We start from the raw sequence: 18,866 nt of genomic DNA, 5'->3' as shown, positions 1-18,866 counted from the left end.
CACAAGCTGTTAGAACTGTGAAGGACATGGCGCATGCTCAATTCTCTAGTGTCTTCCTTGAGAACTTAAAGCCTCTTGCTCTGTGAACTTGCTGGAGGGGCCTGGGGCATTTAGGCACATGGTCTGAGAACTATATCATTAACTTCTACTAAGAACTAGAACTGGTGTTAAGAAATAGAACTGTTAAGTGTCCTTCTGACATTGTGTTCCCAGTAAACTTGGAAAAACAAATCAGAATCAGAATCTTTGGGGCTAGAGTCTATAAGAGAGGTGAGCTGGGGTTGAAAGTCCTACCTTGACTTTGATTAGAGACTCTGTGTGTATGTGTATGGTTATGTATATGTTACACTGTTTCATGGGGGTATATCAAACAAAGAAGTTGCCAAAAGAGGTGAAATATTAGCTTGTTAAGTATTCAACCTCTTAGTAAACTCAGCTTTTTATGAATAAAAAGTAAGTCAGGAGACACTGGCCCACCCCTAGTAACCCAGCTATTCCAGTGGCTCTAATCTATGGGTCTCAGTTCAAATCCAGCTCAAGAAAACAAATCCAAGAGACTCACATCTCTAATTAACCAGCAAAAAAGGCAAAAGTAGGGGTGTAACTCAAGAGGTAGAGTGCCAGCCTTGAGCAAAAAAAGCCAAGCAAGAATGCAGGCCCTGAATTCAAGACCCAGTACTGGCATAAGAAAATAAAAAAGATATGTACATATAATAGATAGAGGTGATAGTTGTATATTTACTTTATATTTAAGGTTATAATATTTATTATGCTACTCAAATTGTTCCAGGTTTAGTCACTGGGAGATCTTTCAGTTGGCTCCTAAAATACCTTGGATCTGCTTCCATCATTGTGGCTTGTGGGCTTATAAAAACATATAGTATGAATACATTTATATCTACACACATACATATATATATATGTTGTAAATGTTTTAATTTTTATCATGTTATAGAAAGCTGCTTACCAAAAGTACTGGATTTAAATTTTTCCTCAAAAGATCGTATCCATTCTAATGGATATTCAAGGAATAGCAGAGACACCGTTCTTATTAGGCAGTTGATGTGTCAGTACATAGCCTCAGCATTAGTTATCTGCTTTCAAAATTAACAGCTAGAATGGTCAAGTGAATACAGCCCCAAACGCTTTCACCCGGGGTGGGATAAAACGACATTATTTCAGCAATTCTAAGCACTCTCTCCTGGCTTTGAACATCTCTGAGGTCAGGGCGCTTCTAACACTTGCCCTTATGGTAATTGGGATCAAGTTGTCATCCTGCGCCACCTTCTGGTAGAATCAAGAAAGTGTCAGCATCTAGACAAGCTGGATTACTTTATCTAGTTCATTTTCTTATTGTTTTTCTTTCCACATATGTACAAGACGGATAGATGGTTTTTTTAAATCTATACTTGAATATTACAGGCTATTGCACACTCAGAACCCCACCTTGCGAGCAGCAGCCTCAAGGTTGTTTGCCCAGTCTTCCTATGGCTCTGCTCTTGCCTAAACCTAGCCCAGAAGCTCTGTCACTTCCCCTGGGAGAAGCCCTCCACTTGGCTTGGATGGAGAAACACACAATCCAGGTTCCCATCTGTGGGTGGATAACTCTTAAGAGGTCTTTGTCTCCAGAACTCCCCTTCAATTCTCACCCTTATCAGCTATCCCCCATCACATTTCCCTCTCCAAACTCCTATTCCTGCAGCCTGGTCTCGCTTTTCAAACCCTTCACCTACGTCCTCACTCAGACCTTGAATCTGGGCAGATCCAAACCAAAACACATATGGCCCTCAGTTCAAACATACTCTTAAAAAGCTTAGATGAAGCAGGGCGCCCGTGGCTTACTCCTGTAATCCTAGCTACTCAGGAGGCTGAGATCTGAGAATTTTGGTTCGAGGCCAGCCCGGGCAGGAAAATCTGTGAGACTCTTATCTCCAATTAACCACCAGCAAATCAGAAGTGGTGCTGTGGCTAAAGTGGTAGAGTGCTAGCCTTGAGCTGAAGGACAGTGCCCAGGCCCAGAGTTCAAAACAAAACAAAACAAAAAACCCCACTTAGATCAACTGGTAAGATTGATTGGAATATACTTGTAAATATTTGTAGAAATATAATACACCTGGGCTAGGAATTGGCTTAGTGGCAGAGTGCTTGCCTAGCACCCATCAAGCCCTGGGTTCAATTCCTCAGTACCACAAAAACAGAAAAAACCTGAAGTAGTGCTGTGGCTCAAGTGGTAGAGTGCTATCCTTGAGCAAAAGAAGCTCAGGGACAGTGCCTAGGCCCTGAATTCAAGCCCAGGGACTGGCAAAGAAAAACAAAAAAAGAAAGAAAGAAAATGTAATACACCTTTCTATAGCTAATATAAACTAATCAAAATATTTGAGCAATCAAGAAATGAGCATTCCCTTTGTATATTAATTACCATTTCCATTTTGCTGAGTTGAAGAGCTACCTATTTCAAATAAAATATTGTTAGAATTGTTAATAGAAACATTAAAATGGGGAATGACACCCAGTTTTCTGGTTAATGTGTATCAAAATTATGTATTTCTTACACATAAAAATATCGTGTGTGTGTGTGTGTCCTGGGGCTTAAACTCTTGCGCTTAAGGAGGCTTCAACACTGTCTTTGAGGTTTCATTCTCTAGGCTGGCACTCTAAAACCTGAGCCACAACTATACTCCTGGCTTTTTTGGTGGTTAACTGGAGGTAAGAGCTTCATGAACGCTCCTATCCAGGCTGGCTTCAAATTGTAGTCCTCACATTTCAGTCCCCTGAGGAGCTAGCATTACAAATGGCACCCAGCGTAAACAATCAGTATGACACATGATTATTAACTGAAGCTCATACTGACTCCAAGTTCCTATTTTCATTGATCTGTTCTAGAACCCCACCAAGACCCCACATTTCACTTGGTAGGCATGCATGTCTCCTAGCCAGGACAGTTTCTCAGAAACTTGTGTCTGGTAACTGACAATGGTGAAGAGTTCTGGTCATCTATTTTGTGGAATGTTCAGTTTAGATTTTTCAGATGATTCCAACTTGATTATGGGTTTCTTCGAAGGAAAATCAGAAGTATCACTTTCACCATATCATGTCCAGAGGCCACACTAGCAACATGGCTCACAATGGTTAACTTCGACGTGGACCACCTACAGAGCTAGCATTGGGTTTCTGCCCTGTATTTTCCTTCTTTCTCCATATTGCATATGTTGGAAGGAAGTAACTACGTACAATCCAGCTGATAGGAGTTTCTTAAGGGTTGAGAATCTACAGTGTTACTTGTAATTCTGCATGGGAGACAGCTTATAATCTGTATGGTCATGGACTTTATACTTACGGCTGCAATTCAGTATTTGTATTGTTCAAATTATTCCAAATGTAGCCCCTGGGAGGTATGTCAACTGGCTCCTGGATGCCTTTGATATATGCCTATCATTCTGGTTTGGAAATGTTTATTGCTTAGCACATCTGGCATGACCTGATGCTCCAGGATCATCTCTATTTCCAGCTTTAAAATCTGGTATTTTCCCAAGCAGCCTTGGTTAACTAGAGAATAGGATTAGAAAATAAGATGAGCGCCAGGTGTGGTCTTTACTATTGAGATGTGCCCTTTAACCCCCTCAATTGACGGAGCAAGGAAATATATACATGAATGCTAACTTGTGTATATTCACTAAGTGTTTGTCTCTAGCCACCTGTAAGCTAAACATGAGCTCAATACTACTTGTCATTCTCATATCCTTCTCCTATCTGTAAATCAGCCTCCTGCCACCTGCTGTCCAGTTACATAATTGTTCCCTTCTAGTATACAAGTATTACTAACCCAAAAGTAATCACTTTATCTACTGTAGCACAGCACTTATACACAGATCCTTTGGCTCTTCCCCTTGCAGGCACCACAGACTGCCCTTTCCTCAGCACCTCCTCCTCCTACTTCCTTCTGTGAAGCCATGCTCTGCATCCCATTTGAAAGTCCTAAATGGTTTTTACAGTTTGCCTATCCTAAGATGGACCCTGTCCTATTGAGGTCCATGAATTATGGATGGTAAATGCCAGTTGTCTTATCCCTATTATTATTGGATTTATCAGACTAGTCTCAACTCAAATTCTCATGCACTTTATTCAACCCTCCCATCCTACTCTTACCTCCTATCGCAGATTCCTGACAGCTTACTTTTTCCACAGGACCAGCTGGGAGGGCACTTTGTAGGAGAGCAGTGTGCAGAGTAGGTAATGCCTAGTGCTTCAGATACACGAATGGAAAGAAACATCAAGAGTTGAGTTGAGAAGCCGGGCACCGGTGGCTCATGCCTGTAATCCTAGATATTCAGGAGGCTGAGATCTCACAGTTCAAAGCCCTCCTGGGCAGGGCAGTCTGTGAGACTCTTATCTCCAATAAACCACTAGAAAACTGGAAGTGGTAGAGTGTTTGCCTTGAGCTGAAGAGCTGAGGGATAGTGCCCAAGCCCAGAGTTCAAGCCCCACGACCGACAAAACAAAACAAAAAAGAATGAGTTGAGAGCCACTTATCCAAACATCTCATTTTGATGCAAAGGGCGAAATAACTTTTGTTGGGGCATGCTTCCAAAGTAAGCAATGTAGGCACAGCACATTGGCCACACTTGATTAGTATGCTCACAAAAACTTGGGGGTCATTATAACAAAGCTAGATTTAAAACTGGAAGGAATGAAAAAGAAGTTTGGCCTGGTTCAGAGGATACCTAACTGAAGAGCCTTTTCTTTTCTCCTTCTCAAATACATCTTTGCTGACATCCTTCTAAGCCACTGGGAGGTGGGCATGAGAATGTAGTGAGGCTGCAATGGGGTATGTGTGGGCAATCTAACTACATCTTTCCCCTCCACAAAGCAGGAGACAGCAGACAGCATCAACAGTGTGAGACCACATAGTCTAAACCATGTCTTTTCTCCCATCTAGTATCCCAATTCTGGAACCATTTCTCACCCCCCCCCCCCCCCCGCCCCATGTCTACCTGCTGTGGAGTTATGACCTCAGTGCTAAAGAACCAAGTTTCATGACATGAGTCATCTTGCTGATGCTCTAAAGAGGGGGGAAATGGTAAATACTACAGGGATGCCTCCTAGAAAATAGCTGAGGATGCTAGCAGCTCAGGTTCCAAATCACAAGTCCAGGTTTAGGATAAAGATGCTGCTCTCTTACTCTAAATCAAGTTCAGTCAGATAGCTGAACCTCTGCCTAGGTCCAGTGATGCAGACAGATAGGGCTCATCAGCCAATGCCCTAGGCATCTGAACTCTTCTTCCACACAAGCTTCCATAATCCACTGATAAGAGCTTTTCCTGGAATAGAGGCAAAATGATGGGGCAGTTCAAATCTAGATCAATGGGGCACAGTGAATTCTAGAATCAGATGCTGCTTGAGCTCCTAAATGAATCCAGCTTGAAGATCTCCATCACTATGGAGACTGCCCATGTTCAAGCACACTTCTTTTTGTGAGTGAATTCCAGTTCTTGGGCAAATACCAAATCAAACCACCCTCTTTGTCTCTTCTCCCCCTTGTACCACATACATCCATTGTAAGGTCAGCTACCAAGGAAACTCTAAGAAGGCAGTTCTCCTAAACCACACACAACCAGTTATGTGACAAACACACAAGTCACCAAGCTGCTTCTACCTTGCAATTAAAGTTTTCATGAACACCCTTCAAAGTACACAGTTACAGAAAACATGTTTTCATCAGCAGCACTAGCTCAAACTTAAAAAAAATAAGACACTTCTGACAGATGAATTAAAGCCAAAAAAAATTTTTTTTTTTTTTTTGGAGGGGATGGGTCACAGGGCTTGAACTCTGGGCCTGGGCACTGTCCCTGAGCTCTTCAACTCAAGGCTAGTGCTCTACCACTTGAGTCACAGTGCCACTTCCGATTTTCTGGTGATTAACTGGAGATAAGAGCCAGGGTTGGCTCTGCCCCGTGATCCTCAGATCTCAGCCTCCTGAATCGCTAGGATTACAGGCATAAGCCTGTAACAGGAGGCAATGTCCAGCCTCCTATGTATTTTTTTATTTGAACAACTGGTTTAGCTTTTAATGTTATTAATTTTAAAAAAAGTTTCCAGAAATTTAATATAATTCCCAGCATTAATTTCTGAAATATATAACATTTAAAGTATAATTGTGAAGAGGCTAAAAAATCAAAAAAAGATGTGTTCTTGCTTTTTTCTTCTGAAGATACATCCAGATTATATGTCACATCAAAAAAGTTCAAAAGTTATGGCTGCTGAAGCCTTGGTTTAGTCACTGTCGGAGCTGCTGCTGCTCCTCATGGGGACAGAGCCCCGCACTAAGGATAGCAACTTGTCTTCAATGGGTTTCTTGGGGTTCTCCTCTAGGTCTGTCTTGATCGCTCCAGACTCAGATAGTTTCCACTCCAGCTCTGCATGATAAAAGACAGAGAAACCAATCACCAAAGATACCAAAGACACCAAAGGCACTGCTTGGGGTCTCTCACCATTATGCCCATGACTGAGTCAGCTTTTTGTTCTGGGTACAAAACATAAGCTCCCAAATTTGGTGGCAATATTAGTGCTACAATTTTAAGGTGCCCAAAGAGATGGGAAAAAAGTTTAGATATCTATGAAGGAAAATATCAGATACTTTTATCAAACACTTTTTTCAAATGATAAGATCAAAGGAGACAAGTAGACTTGAACTTGTACAAAAAAATGACAGTAAACACAAAAAATAAATCTGTCCTCTAGCTACTATCGTTTCTCAGCTTAGGTAATTTCCCAGTAAAGAAAGAGGCAGGTTTCTAGTTGGAGGGGTAAAAAAAAACTCCACAGATCTGCTGGCAATCTCATCATTAAATCCAATTTTAGTTAACAACAGGAAATTTTCCAGCTTCATGTCTAATAGCTCGCCTATTTGGTCAAGGAATACTTGTATGATGATACCCTAGAAATGATAAAAATAAAAAATAAAAGCATTAGAAAGTAACGAATCAGTAACCTCTTGTATTTCACTCTCTTTCAACCAGTGAAATTCCACACCAGTGTAGTAAGACCTGGTGAAGCAAAACCAAATGATGCAAATTTCGTCAAAGAACTCAGGTAGAACCCAGGGCTGCCTGAGACATTGAAGCCAATCAACAGCCTGCTTACAAGGCAGGCCAATGCAGGGATGATCTGCTTAGGACTTTCACTACATTCAGCAACCAATTGCACTGGAAGTCCTATTAAAGTACTCATGAATCAGAGAGTAAAACAGTGGTTACTGGTGTCCAGGGGTAAATGGGGATCGTGGTCCAATGGTACACACTTTTCAGATGTAAGACAAATAACCTCCCAAGTCTAATGTACACCATGGTGACCATTGTTAATAATAACACACTATAAACTTGAAATACACTTGCTTGTTGAGTAGATATTCAGTATTTTCACCATAATAAAAAAGAAAAGAAAGGTAAGTGTAAGGCAATGGTGATTATTAATTAGCTTGATGTGGCAATCATTTTGTACTGCATTCCCTATCAAACAATCAGTTCTATACCTTCAACATAGGCATCTTTTGTTGTGGTCAATCATACCTCATTAGTTGGGTTACGGGATTCATGTAAATGATTTTCCACTCTAAGTACACATTTCTTTTAAAAAATTTTGATTTTAACTCAAGAATATATTTATGAATTGACACATGCACACCTATGGTATTAAGTATGTGACTGGTATTCATCTTTACAATATGCACAATTACTGTATATTAATGTTGTTATTCCTTGGTAATATCTGTAGGTCTTTTTCTGTAAGTAAAGTCTAGCTACAACAGCACACTGCTTTGGCTTACCTGTGCTTAGTCTATGACCAAACATATGAGTTTTGGTTTCCAATGCACCAGTGTTGGGAGTCAGGGCCTTTGAGAGGTGTTAGGCCTTTGAGAGAGACTGGCGCCCTTCCTTCTCATCAGACTAGATGGCTTTGCAGGCAGCAGATTGTTAAGAGTAAGCCTGGCACCTCTCCCATGCCGCTCTTCTCCATCCACACACCTGATTCCCTTTCCACTTCCACTCCCACATACTCACACCGACGGATTTAGTATGAAGCCCTCGTAGCCCCATAGATACTAGTGCTATGTACCTAGACTCTCCAGCCTCCAGAATCATCAGCCAAAAGCAAATCACTTTTCCTTTTGTTACATCAACAGAAAATGGACTCTCTTTCCTTACAAAGGAGATCAAAATCAGATACTATTAATTTGTATGTCTTGGACAAGGAAATAGTGTTTGTTTAACTGCCTGATGTATCTCCCATACATTGACTATTCCCAGGTGAGTATCATAGTGGTAAAGTTGTGTTTCAAGATATATATTTAAAGGCCAGTAAAGCACAATTGGATATATTAGCTCAGTAAAGAGATAAACTTTCCTTGGCTGGGATGCCTCTGGCTTAGGTTCTTTTATATGTAGACATCTCTGTGTGTAATGGACAACCCAGTCCTTTCAGAGTTAAAAGGCAAGAATAAAGGGATGTGTAATTAGTAGAGGCTCAGTGCCAGTGGCTCACACCTATAATCTTAGCTATTTAGAAGCCTGAGATCTGGAGATCGTGGTTCAAAGACAGCCCCAAGCAGGAAAGTCTGTGAGACTCTTGTTTCCAATTAACCGAAGTAGAGCTATGGCTTAGTGGCAGAGTACAGTCTTGAGCAAAAATGCTAACAAAGAATGCCCAGGCTGAGTTCACACCTCAGGACCAGGACAGCTACTAGAAATTCAACTGAGAAAATACTAGAGAAAGAAAATATTAGAGAAATACAAACAATAGTAAAACTAATAACTAATATTTTGTATGAATTAGATAAAAAAATTAAGGATCTCATATTGAACTTCAACTTAAAACAGGGCATTCAACTGAAGAAAAAAATTATATCTGGAGTTAATTGTGAGTGACTAAAAATACTCCCCACCGTCCACACATCCTTACTCACTGCAGAGTCTTCTTACCATCTCTTGTCAGATTCATTCCACCGAACACCAGGGGACCAATGAACTGTGCCTTGATATCACCTCCAAGGTATACAAATATAGTGGGCAAATTCCTGTCAGGGTAATTTGGTATGCAGGTTGTTGAAATGGCCTTGATAAACTTGACATCAGGGAACTTCCTGGCAAGCTCATTGAAGTGTTGATTTATAAGGGCACACAGGGGAATCCTAGAGCACAGAAATAGAAAACAGAAGCAACTCTGATCAGTGCATACCGAATAAAGCACAGTTCCCTCCCATCCAAACATGCCTCCAAGATAGCTTCACAATGGGTTTATTACTAGCAAGACAAATGTAGACTGAACAAACAACTCTCAAAAAACAATTACATGTTCAACAAGAAATGTACTCACCACCTTACATATGTAACTGTAACCCCTCTATACATCACTTTAACAATAAAATTAAATTAAAAAAAAAAACCAGCAAGACAGGCTCATGCCTGTAATCCTAGCTGCTCTGTCTGGAAGCTAAGTTCAAGAGAATCACAGTTGGAGACAAGCCCCAAGGGGTAGGGAGTGGAGGCTCAAGAGATTCCATTTCAATAAATGTCTTGGTAGAGCATGTATGCCTCTCATCCAAGCAATGTGGGAGGTATAAATAGAAGGGCTGAGGTCCAGACTAGTCCAGACATAAAGCAGAACTTATTCTGAAAAATTAAAAAAGAAAAAAGGACTGAGATGTGGCTCAAGAAGAAGAGCACAAGACTCTGAGTTCATACCCTAGTACTGTCCAAAAAAAAAAAAAAAAGAGCGAATCAAACTAATTAAAACCAGCATGAATTCTTAATGGCTTCAATATAAAAGATAATTGCTCTGTCCATTCAATTCTCAATGTCACTAGGACAGGAAGCATTCATCCTTTAAAGAAACTCCTAGTCACACAGACTAGAGCAAGATTAGGCAGAGAAGACACTAGAACCCTGAAGGCCAGTAACTCCAGTCAGTCAGGGTCAAAGTCACTCCGGCCACCTACAAGAGTGATAGTGATACTCTTGAAAACCCTCTAGACAGTTAGGTAACTCAGGAATTCTCTCACAATAGAAGTGATCATTTTATGCTTTAACAAGGGCACTTAAATTACCCAAAAATATTAACCTCAAAGTCTTAAAGTGAAAATTAGGAATTATGATCTGGAAAGATCAGCAATAAAGAACATTAGTTACAAATAACAACAAAAAAAAACAGTATGTGGACAGTAGACCTAAAATACACTGGGACATGGTAACTTACACAGAACTCCATGCATTCACACACAGTCAGGCTAAAGAAGTAAACCCTTAGGGGAAGAACACAAAGACCCAATGCCTATGTGCCTCTGATCATATAAAATAATATAGGTAAAATAATATAGGCAAACAAGCTGAGTGAGAGCATGAGGCCCTGAGTTTAAGAACATACTCACAAATCAAAACCCAAAGTCTGCCGGGCACCAGTGGCTCACACCTGTAATCCTAGCTCCTCAGGAGGCTGAGATCTGAGGATTGTGGTTCAAAGCCAGTCCGGGCAGGAAAGTCCATGAGACTCTTCTCTCCAATTAACCACCAGAAAACCAGAAGTGGCACTGTGGCTCAAGTGGTAGAGTATTTGCCTTGAGCTGAAGAACTTAGGGAAAGCACCCAGGCCCAGAGCTCAAGCTCCACAACCAACAAAAAAGAAAGAAAGAAAAGGGGGCTCAGTGGTAGAGTGCTTGCCTTGCATGCATGAGGTCCTGGGTTCGATTCCTCAGCACCATATAAATAGAAAAAGCCAGAAGTGGCACTACGGCTCAAGTGTGGTAGAGCGCTAGCCTTGGGCTGAAGAGCTGAGGGATGGTGCCCAGGCCCAAAGTTCAAGCCCCATGACTGACCAAAAAAAAACAAACCCTAAGCCTAATGCAGGTTCAGACAAATGCTGATCAACATCTTATAGACAACATGGAAGATCAGCTCACCCTTGTTTGTAAAGGTGCAATACTACCCACAAGCCTTCACCAGCTTTGGTAACTTCTTGAACATAATCCTTTCCTGAAATCTCCAAAACTTCTCCAAACTTATTCTTCAGTTGAGTTGCTTTCCACTCAGCCAGTCTTCGCTGCCTGCACCAACAGGAGGAAAGAAACGTGTTAACACACATGCAGTATGCACACACATGTATGTGCATCAGCTGTCAGAAGGCAACCCTTGCAATAATTCAGGCTAATCTACTTACAAGAGGGCAGTTCACTGAAATATAAAATATTATTTTTGAATGGGAATCCTTTCCAAATTAAATCTCAAATTAACTTTCTCAAAGGACACACAATTTATCACCATCCAGAATAGCAATCATTGCTTCTTTGTGGGACTCACTTGTACAGCTCAATAGCCCGTTCATCCTCCTCATTAAATTCATCTTCATTCTCTTCCAATTCTTCCAAAGTCATATCTTCATATGTTTTCACTGCATTGTGTGATGTTGGCAAAGGTAAAACATCAAAAAGAGGAACAAATAAGCATTTGGGGGTTTTCACTTTTCTGCTAAAGATGTATGTGCACACATCATAAGACCAGCATCCCACCAAGACAAAGCTTGCTTAAGATATTTCACTAGTGAAGTGGCGCTGTAGCTCAAGTGGTAGAGCGCTCGCCTTGAGCTGAAGAGCTGAGGGACAGCGCCCAAGCCCAGAGTTCAAGCCCCACCACCGACCAAAAAAAAAAAAAAACAAAACGATATTTCACTAGTATATAAGAAGTTGGGCCAGTACTACTGGCTCATGCCTATAATCCTAGCTAATCAGGAAGCAGAGATCTTGGGATGATGGTTCAAAGCCAGCTCGGGCAGAAAAGTCTGAGAGACTCTTCTATTTCCAATTAACCAGCAGAAAGCTGGAAATGGAGGCATGATTGAGTATTAGCAATAAGTAGAAAAAGCTGAGCAAAAACTCAAGGCTCCAAAGTCAAGTCCCAGTTGTAATACACACAAAAAGTTGGAAGTATTTTTAAAAAGACCTACATTAAGATGGTTTTACCATGTGACACATCTGATCTCCATACAATAATAGGAGTATAAATGGTAAGTTTTTCACATGTCATTACCTTGCTCATGTAACTGTAACCCCTCTGTACAGTATTTTTACAATAAAAAAAAAAAGACTTGGATCTGGTCTTGGCTGGGCATACCAGCAGTTCTCATATGATTCAAGAAACAGAGGAGAATACTAGGGTCTTCCCAAAGTACAGCTTTCCTAGAGTTAAAGGTATACTTAGTTTTTTCTTATGAACAGCAGGCAGCTCTATCTTTTCTTCTACCCAATTGCTATGAAATGTTATCTCATTTTATTGCCATAAATACCCTTTCTTATTTACGGACATTTTAGGCTATACTCTGTCTCCTCTAAGCAAGTTCACCAAACTCAAGGGACCTACATTGTATGTCTTTGTGTATATGAGTTCATGCTTGTATTAGGGCGGTGGGACTTGAACTCAGGGCTTCATATTATCACTTGACTTCTTCACTCAAGGCTAGTGCTCTACCACCTGACCCATAGCTCCATTTCTAGCTTTCTGCTGGTTAGTTGGAGATAAGGGTCTCATGTGCTCTATCACCTGAACCAAGAGTCTCATGAACTTTTCTGCCTGAGTTACAGCCTCCTGAATAGCTAGTATTACAGGCAAGAGCCACCAGCATCCTGGCAAGTGACCAACGTTTCTTGATAATGAGCAGCATCTGATCCTAGGCCATTCTGTCAGTGGCTTAAATCAGTTGACTCATTTATGGATTAAAATTCCCCAGGGCACAGTTGACTTCTTTTCTTCTTTATCCATACTTACTCTCTAGGTGTTGCACCAATGAGCTAACTTTAAATACTATGGACATGCTGACAATGTCCTAAGCTTTGCCTTCAGCCCAGACTTCTCTAACTGGAGAAAAACAAACCCAACTTCCTACTTACTGTTTCTATTTGTCTAACAAGACCACAGTTAACATGGCCCACAACATTTGGTGACAGCTCCATCCTCAGGCTGCCCAAGCCCAGCAGGAATCATCTTTATCCTACAGCATTACAGGGAGGTCCATCAACAAACCCTGTTGTCCCTAATTTCAAAATACATCTAGCTCTGATCAGTTCTCACTTCCATCATCACCTCCCCAGCTGAAGACAACGGTATCTCTCAGTCTGGCCTGAGTTTTCAGACAGGTCTCCTTGCTTTCTGTCTTGCCCGTCTCACAAAATTCTAGCTCAGTAAGGCAGCAGTAGAATAGTGGTATCAAAATGAGGACAAGCCAGACATAGATAGCTCACACCTATAATTCTAGCTACTCAAGAGACTATAATCTGAAGATGGAGGTTCAGAGGCAACCCAAGCAGACAAATCTGAGAGACTCTAGGTGCTCTGGGGGCTGGTGGTTCACATTTGTAATCCTAGCTACTCAGAAGGCTGAGATCTGAAGACTGCGGTTCAAAGCAACCTGGGTGGGAAAGTCTGAGACTCTTATGTCCAATTAATCACCAGAAAACCAGAAGTGGCACTGTGGCTCAAAGTGGTAGAATGCTAGCCTTGAGCAAAAGAGCTCAGGGATAGCTCCCAGGCCCCGAGTTAAGAGCTCTACAATCAACCAACAAAAGCAAGGGGGAGGAGGGGGAAAAGCTGGAACTGAAAGCATGACTCAAGCAGAAAAACACCAGTTGCATGCAAAAAAGTCAAATGAGAATGTGATGTCCTGAATGGAGGCTCCAAAACTTGAGTGACTTCCTGAAAGCCATAGCCCTTACTAAGACATGCAGGTTGGGCCCTTTGCAGCCTCTGTTAATTGTTTCTCCCAGTCTCCCCAGCTCTACTGGCCTCCTCAGATCCTCTTAACATCTCAGGCCATCTTCTCCCTTGCTGAAATACCTCACCACACCTCCTCTCATCCACCAAGTGTCATTTGGTGAGGCCCTCTCTAGAATTATAGCTACCCCCCTTCCAACCTTTCTCCCCCTTTCCCATTCTTATTTCCCTTACAGTTAACTGTCAGCTTCCACTACAGGAACTGAAGTTCCAGGAAGGCTGAGAATTTTGTCTAGTCAGTACATCACTAAATCTTCATTGCACCTGACACACAGTCATCATTCAATAAAACTTCTCTGGTTAAATATTACCTAATAATTCTCTAAATCAGCTCCCACACGTAAAAGTAGAAAACAAGAGTTCAAATTCCTGTGACCAATAGTTCTCAAATGGTGGCATATACTTGAAACCCTTTAAAGCTCTTATTTAAAATGTAGATTCAGAACTAGGCACTGGTGGCTCAAGTCTGTAATCTTAGCTGACATCTGAGTATCACAGTTCAAACACCAGCATGGGCAGGAAAGTCCTTGGAATGTTACCCCCAATTAACCACCAGAAAACTTAAGTGGAGATATGGCTCAAAGTGGTAGAGCACTAGCCTCAAGCAAAAAAGCTCAGGGACAGTAACTCGTTCAAACTCCATGACTGACAAAAAATAAAATAAATTGTAGATTGAGAGCTGAGTATATATATCAGTGGTAGAACATATGCCTAGCTAGCGTATGCAAGGCTCTGGATTCCATCTCCACCACTGCAAAAGTAAATAAAGACTGTGTAGATTCTTGCCTCAGAGATTTGGACTCTGGAGCAACTGGGAATATCTGAACATACATTCTAAGGGAAGTAGTGAGGCCATCTTTGAGAAAAGTACTATGTGTTAGTAACGGACGCTTTCACACATTAGCCAAACCACAAAGATTAATTATAACCATGGGAAAATATAAACAGTAAAAACTGAAAAAGTTTCCATGGCATTATCAAAAGTGAGGTTATATACTCATAAGAGTACCACTTGTGCTGGGTACCAGTGGCTCACACCTGTAATCCTAGCTACTCAGGAGACTGAGATCTGAGGATCATGGTTCAAAGCCAGCTCGGGCAGGAAAGTCCATGAGACAGATTCTTATCTCCAATTAACTACCAGAAAACCAGAAGTGGCACTGTGACTCAAGTGGTAGAGAGCTATCCTTGAGCTGAAGAGCTCAGGAACAGTGCTCAGGCACAGAGTTCAAGCCCCATGACCGACCAAAAAAAAAAAAAGTATCACTTGTGATCAACATAAGGATTGATGGACATCTGTGATGTTCCCCTAATGGTGATGTTTTTAAGAGATGCTGTGATTGGCCTAAAGTCCCACAGTGACAATGTCAGAAGATCCTCTTATTACAGCAGTAGGAGGGAACACTCACCTACTGACTGCTGGAGGATTCGCTGTTCCTCCTCTTCTGCCTCCTTTTCCAACTCTTTCAGACTTTCCTTCGCGGGCAGGATGCCCTTTTTGCGTAAGATGTCATTCCACTCAGTGTCTGCATTGGGGTCCTAGAACAGGGCCAAGAATACCATGAGTGCCAAGTGTGAATGGTGACATTTGTAACAAGGGACCAAGTGGGTAAAGCTATGGGAAAGGAGGAATTTAAGCCAAAATCTTCTAAGAATTATTTCTGAGAAAGTGTCAAAAAGAACCACAATTCCTGTTCTGCTCTTCCCTCATGGAAGAGCTAGTTTTAGGGTAAAAAAAATAGGATATAGCTAGGCATCAGCCTGGGCAGAAAAGTCCTCTGAAACTCTAATCTCCAATTAACTACTCAAACTTTGAGCTGTGGTTCAAAGTAGTTGAGCACTAGCCATAAGCAAAAGAGCTCATGGACAGCACCCAGACCCTGAGTGCAAGACCCAAACTGACAAAAAGAAAAAAACTATTAGAATATAGCTGAGAGCCACTGGCTCACACTTATAATCCTAGCTACTCAGGAAGCTGAGATCTAAGGACCAAGGTTTGCAGTCAGCCTGGACAGGAAAGTCTGGGACTCTTATCTTCAATTAACCACCAAAAAGCCAGAAATGGAGCTGTGGCTCAAGTGGTTGAGTGCTACCCTTGAGCACAAAAGGTCAGGGATAGCAACCAAGTCCTGAGTTCAAGCCCAGGACTGGCGCAAGCGTGCTTGAGTGCGTGCGTGTGCACGTGAACGCACACACACACACAAACACACACACACACACATGTACACTAGCATAATATGTAAATCAGAATCAACATTGAAATCAAGTCTCTGACATGTTTTCATTCAGTATTTTTATTAATGACTTGTAGTGATTCATGTAACAGATACTATACAGAAAGCCATAGTAAAGTTTGGCAATCCAAGAGTCACCTATATTACTACAAAGGAAGAGACAAGCAGTGAACAAGCACATCAAACTACAGCAAAACAGGTCGTGACAAACATGATGTCAAATAGGCTATTGGTCTTGTAGTTACAAAGCACCTTTAAAAGAAGATGACATTCTGAGCATCTCAAAGGTATAATGTAGTAGACTTGGAGAAAGACAAATTAGCCTGACAGCATTCTCTAAAGGCCAAAGTTAGTACAGCTGATGCCCTTGGAGTCTCTCCTAACAGCCCACGTTTATTAAGCACTAATAACATTTATTAACAGAACACTAAGCAATAAGTAGTCTTTAAAGCCCTTGACTTAGGTCTATTCAACCCTCCCAAGCATATGTGAGGCACTGTGGTCATAAAGTTAATGCCATGCTCTCAGGCACTGGTGGCTCACACCTATAACCCTGGGTAATTAGAAGGCTGAGATCTGAGGATCACCATTCAGAGCCAGCCCAGCAAGAAAAGTTCTTGGACTCTCCTCTCTGTTGGGAAAATGGAGAACAGAATAGGAATAGGCCTGACTCGATCATCAACAGGTAAGGACTGTTTATTGAGGAACAAGAAGGGGCATATATGTTCCTGAGGGTTTAGAGGTTGTGCAAGGGACTGGATTTTGGGGTGGGCTTAGATAGGGCTTCAGAATAAAAAATATGATATGGTCTCCTTGGGATCAAGGACTATGTCCTGGCCAAGCTCACAGTGGAATGCTGGGTGTGGGGGGTTTTTGTCTACAGGAGGCCAGGGTGGAATTGACCTGCCTGCTGAGCATGTTGAGTACACACCTGGTGCTTTGTTTGACCCTGGGAAATAAGGCAGGACTCAATCCTTCATATGCCATCTTTAGGTACATAAAAAGATTGGGCCTAGAAGGGAGAGGCAGATCCTTCACTCTTCAATTAATCTCCAAAAAAATATGGAAGTGGAGCAGGATGGCTCAAATGGTAGAGCACTAGCCTTGAGCAAAAAATTTCAGGGCACAGCACCTAGGCCCTGAGTTCAAGTCTCAGGACTGGTATGTTAAGTGTGCGCGCGCATGCACGCACGCACACACACACAGATACTGCCATGCTTAACAGCCAAACTGTTAACACCAGAATGACATATGTCAAAGTGGGCTCTTGGCTATGAACTCGGTGGCCCAAGTTGAGCTTGTGTGGTTTGGTAGGAACACTGCTAACAGAGCTCAAACTTGGTTTGGAATATGGAGTACTGGGGTAAGAGCAGTAGGACAACCAAGCCTCAGCCTCCATCTTGTGTGCCTCCATCTTGCTGAGATTTATCAGGAAAAAAAAATAAAATCAACAGGTCAGAGGCCTCTGAAGAAGTTGCATGTGTGTGTGTTTCCTGGGTCTTGAAACGGAGAACCTGGGCACCATCCTTGAGTTTTTTTGCTCAAGGCCAGCCCTCTACCATTTGAGCTACAGCCCCACATCTGGCTTTTTGGCCATTATTTGGTGTTAGAAGTCACACAGACTTTGCTTCTTGGGCTGACCACAGTCCTCAGATCTCAGGCTTCTGAGGAGCTGGGATTACAGGCCTGTTCCACCATACTACCCCAAGTCAGGAACTGGAAAAATAAGGAGACGCAGGCTGTCCCGAAGCTTCTTGTCATGTTCTTTTAAAGACAAACACTGTATTTGTAGCGTCCTTCCTCAAACCCCCAGTGCTCCTCTCCACCACCACAGAGATGCCATCTACATTTCCCATCTGCCACTACGCAGAAACCATTCCTAGTATCAGGCCGCCGTAAAGTCTGGGAGGATGTGACTGTCCTTGGGCAGGAGGCATACTAGCCAGGCGCCGGTGGCTCACGCCTGTCATCCTAGCTACTCGAGAGGCTGAGATCTGAGGATCAGGGTTCAAAGCCAGCCCGGGCAGGAAAGTCCATGAAACTCTGATCTCCAATAAACCACTAGAAAACCGGAAGTGGCGCTGTAGCTCAAGTGGTAGAGCGCTAGCCTTGAGCAGAAGAGCTGAGGGACAGCGCCCAGGCCCAGAGTTCAGGCCCCATGACCCCTGGAGCCCAGTTCTGGATGACAGGGGAGCAGATAAAGAGGCACCCCCATCTCAGCTCCAGTGTTGGGGGTGAAGAGAGTTAACCAAGGCCTAACACAGCGGGAGCAGCGCCACGTCCACGGCGCTTCTCCCCGGCTCGCGGGGTGAAAAGCCCCGGGCGGGCGCCTCACCGCTCCCAGCCCCGCTTCCGCCTAGGTCTGGGTCCACACACACAGGAAGTCAGTGGTGCCACCTGCGCGGGCCACTCCTTCGCAGGTCCCGGGGCAGCCCGCTCCTCCGCACTGCGCCTGCGCGCGGGGGCCCGGACGCACGCGGCCTCCCGGGTCTAGCAGCGCCGCTCCGCTCGCTTCCCATCGGCCTTAGTGCCCGCCACGCGATCCCTCCGAGACAGACCCCCCCCCCCCCCCCGCCCCAGCTCCCAGGCTCACCCCCTCCCGGCCGAGCTCACCTGCATCTTGCCTCCAGCCTCTCAGGTCGGCCGCCCCTTCCCTCAGCCGGGCCTCCGCCCCGCCCCTTCCCTCAGCCCGGCCTTCGCCACGCCCCCATCAGCGAGCTGGGCGGAGTCGTCGCTGGCTCTCATGAGATGCGCATGCGCACGAGCATCCGCTGAGCCTGACCTTATTAGGGCTGGTCTTCGGGAGGAATTGTGGGTGGAGCTT

General features: G+C 43.1%; 1 protein-coding gene across 1 annotated transcript; it reads right to left on the bottom strand.

The window, feature by feature from the left end:
• Positions 1-5,767: 5,767 nt before the first annotated feature.
• On the bottom strand, positions 5,768-18,741 carry Pdcl3 (phosducin like 3). The gene is made up of 6 exons (XM_069988541.1): positions 18,656-18,741; positions 15,218-15,347; positions 11,346-11,436; positions 10,949-11,092; positions 8,976-9,184; positions 5,768-6,413 (listed from the first exon to the last, which is right to left on the bottom strand). The coding sequence occupies exons 1-6, from the start codon at positions 18,659-18,661 to the stop codon at positions 6,271-6,273; spliced, it is 723 nt and encodes a 240-aa protein (XP_069844642.1). The 5' UTR covers positions 18,662-18,741; the 3' UTR covers positions 5,768-6,270.
• Positions 18,742-18,866: the final 125 nt, after the last annotated feature.

Source organism: Dipodomys merriami, unplaced genomic scaffold, assembly GCF_024711535.1.
Source record: "Dipodomys merriami isolate MVZ:Mamm:240054 unplaced genomic scaffold, mDipMer1.0.p SCAF_36, whole genome shotgun sequence".
In the NCBI taxonomy this organism is placed as follows: Eukaryota; Metazoa; Chordata; class Mammalia; order Rodentia; family Heteromyidae; genus Dipodomys; species Dipodomys merriami.
The sequence above is the reverse complement of the archived record's forward strand: the minus strand, read 5'-3'. Positions and strand labels throughout refer to the sequence as shown.

What these genes read in the sequence shown, in the direction of transcription:
- Pdcl3 (XM_069988541.1), bottom strand. An exon ending in AATCCTCCAGCAGTCAGTAG is followed by an intron (nt 11,437 to 15,217) that starts GTGAGTGTTCCC and finishes CACACAATGCAG; the next exon opens with TGAAAACATATGAAGATATG. An exon ending in TTGCACCTTTACAAACAAGG is followed by an intron (nt 9,185 to 10,948) that starts GTGAGCTGATCT and finishes TCTGTGCTCTAG; the next exon opens with GATTCCCCTGTGTGCCCTTA.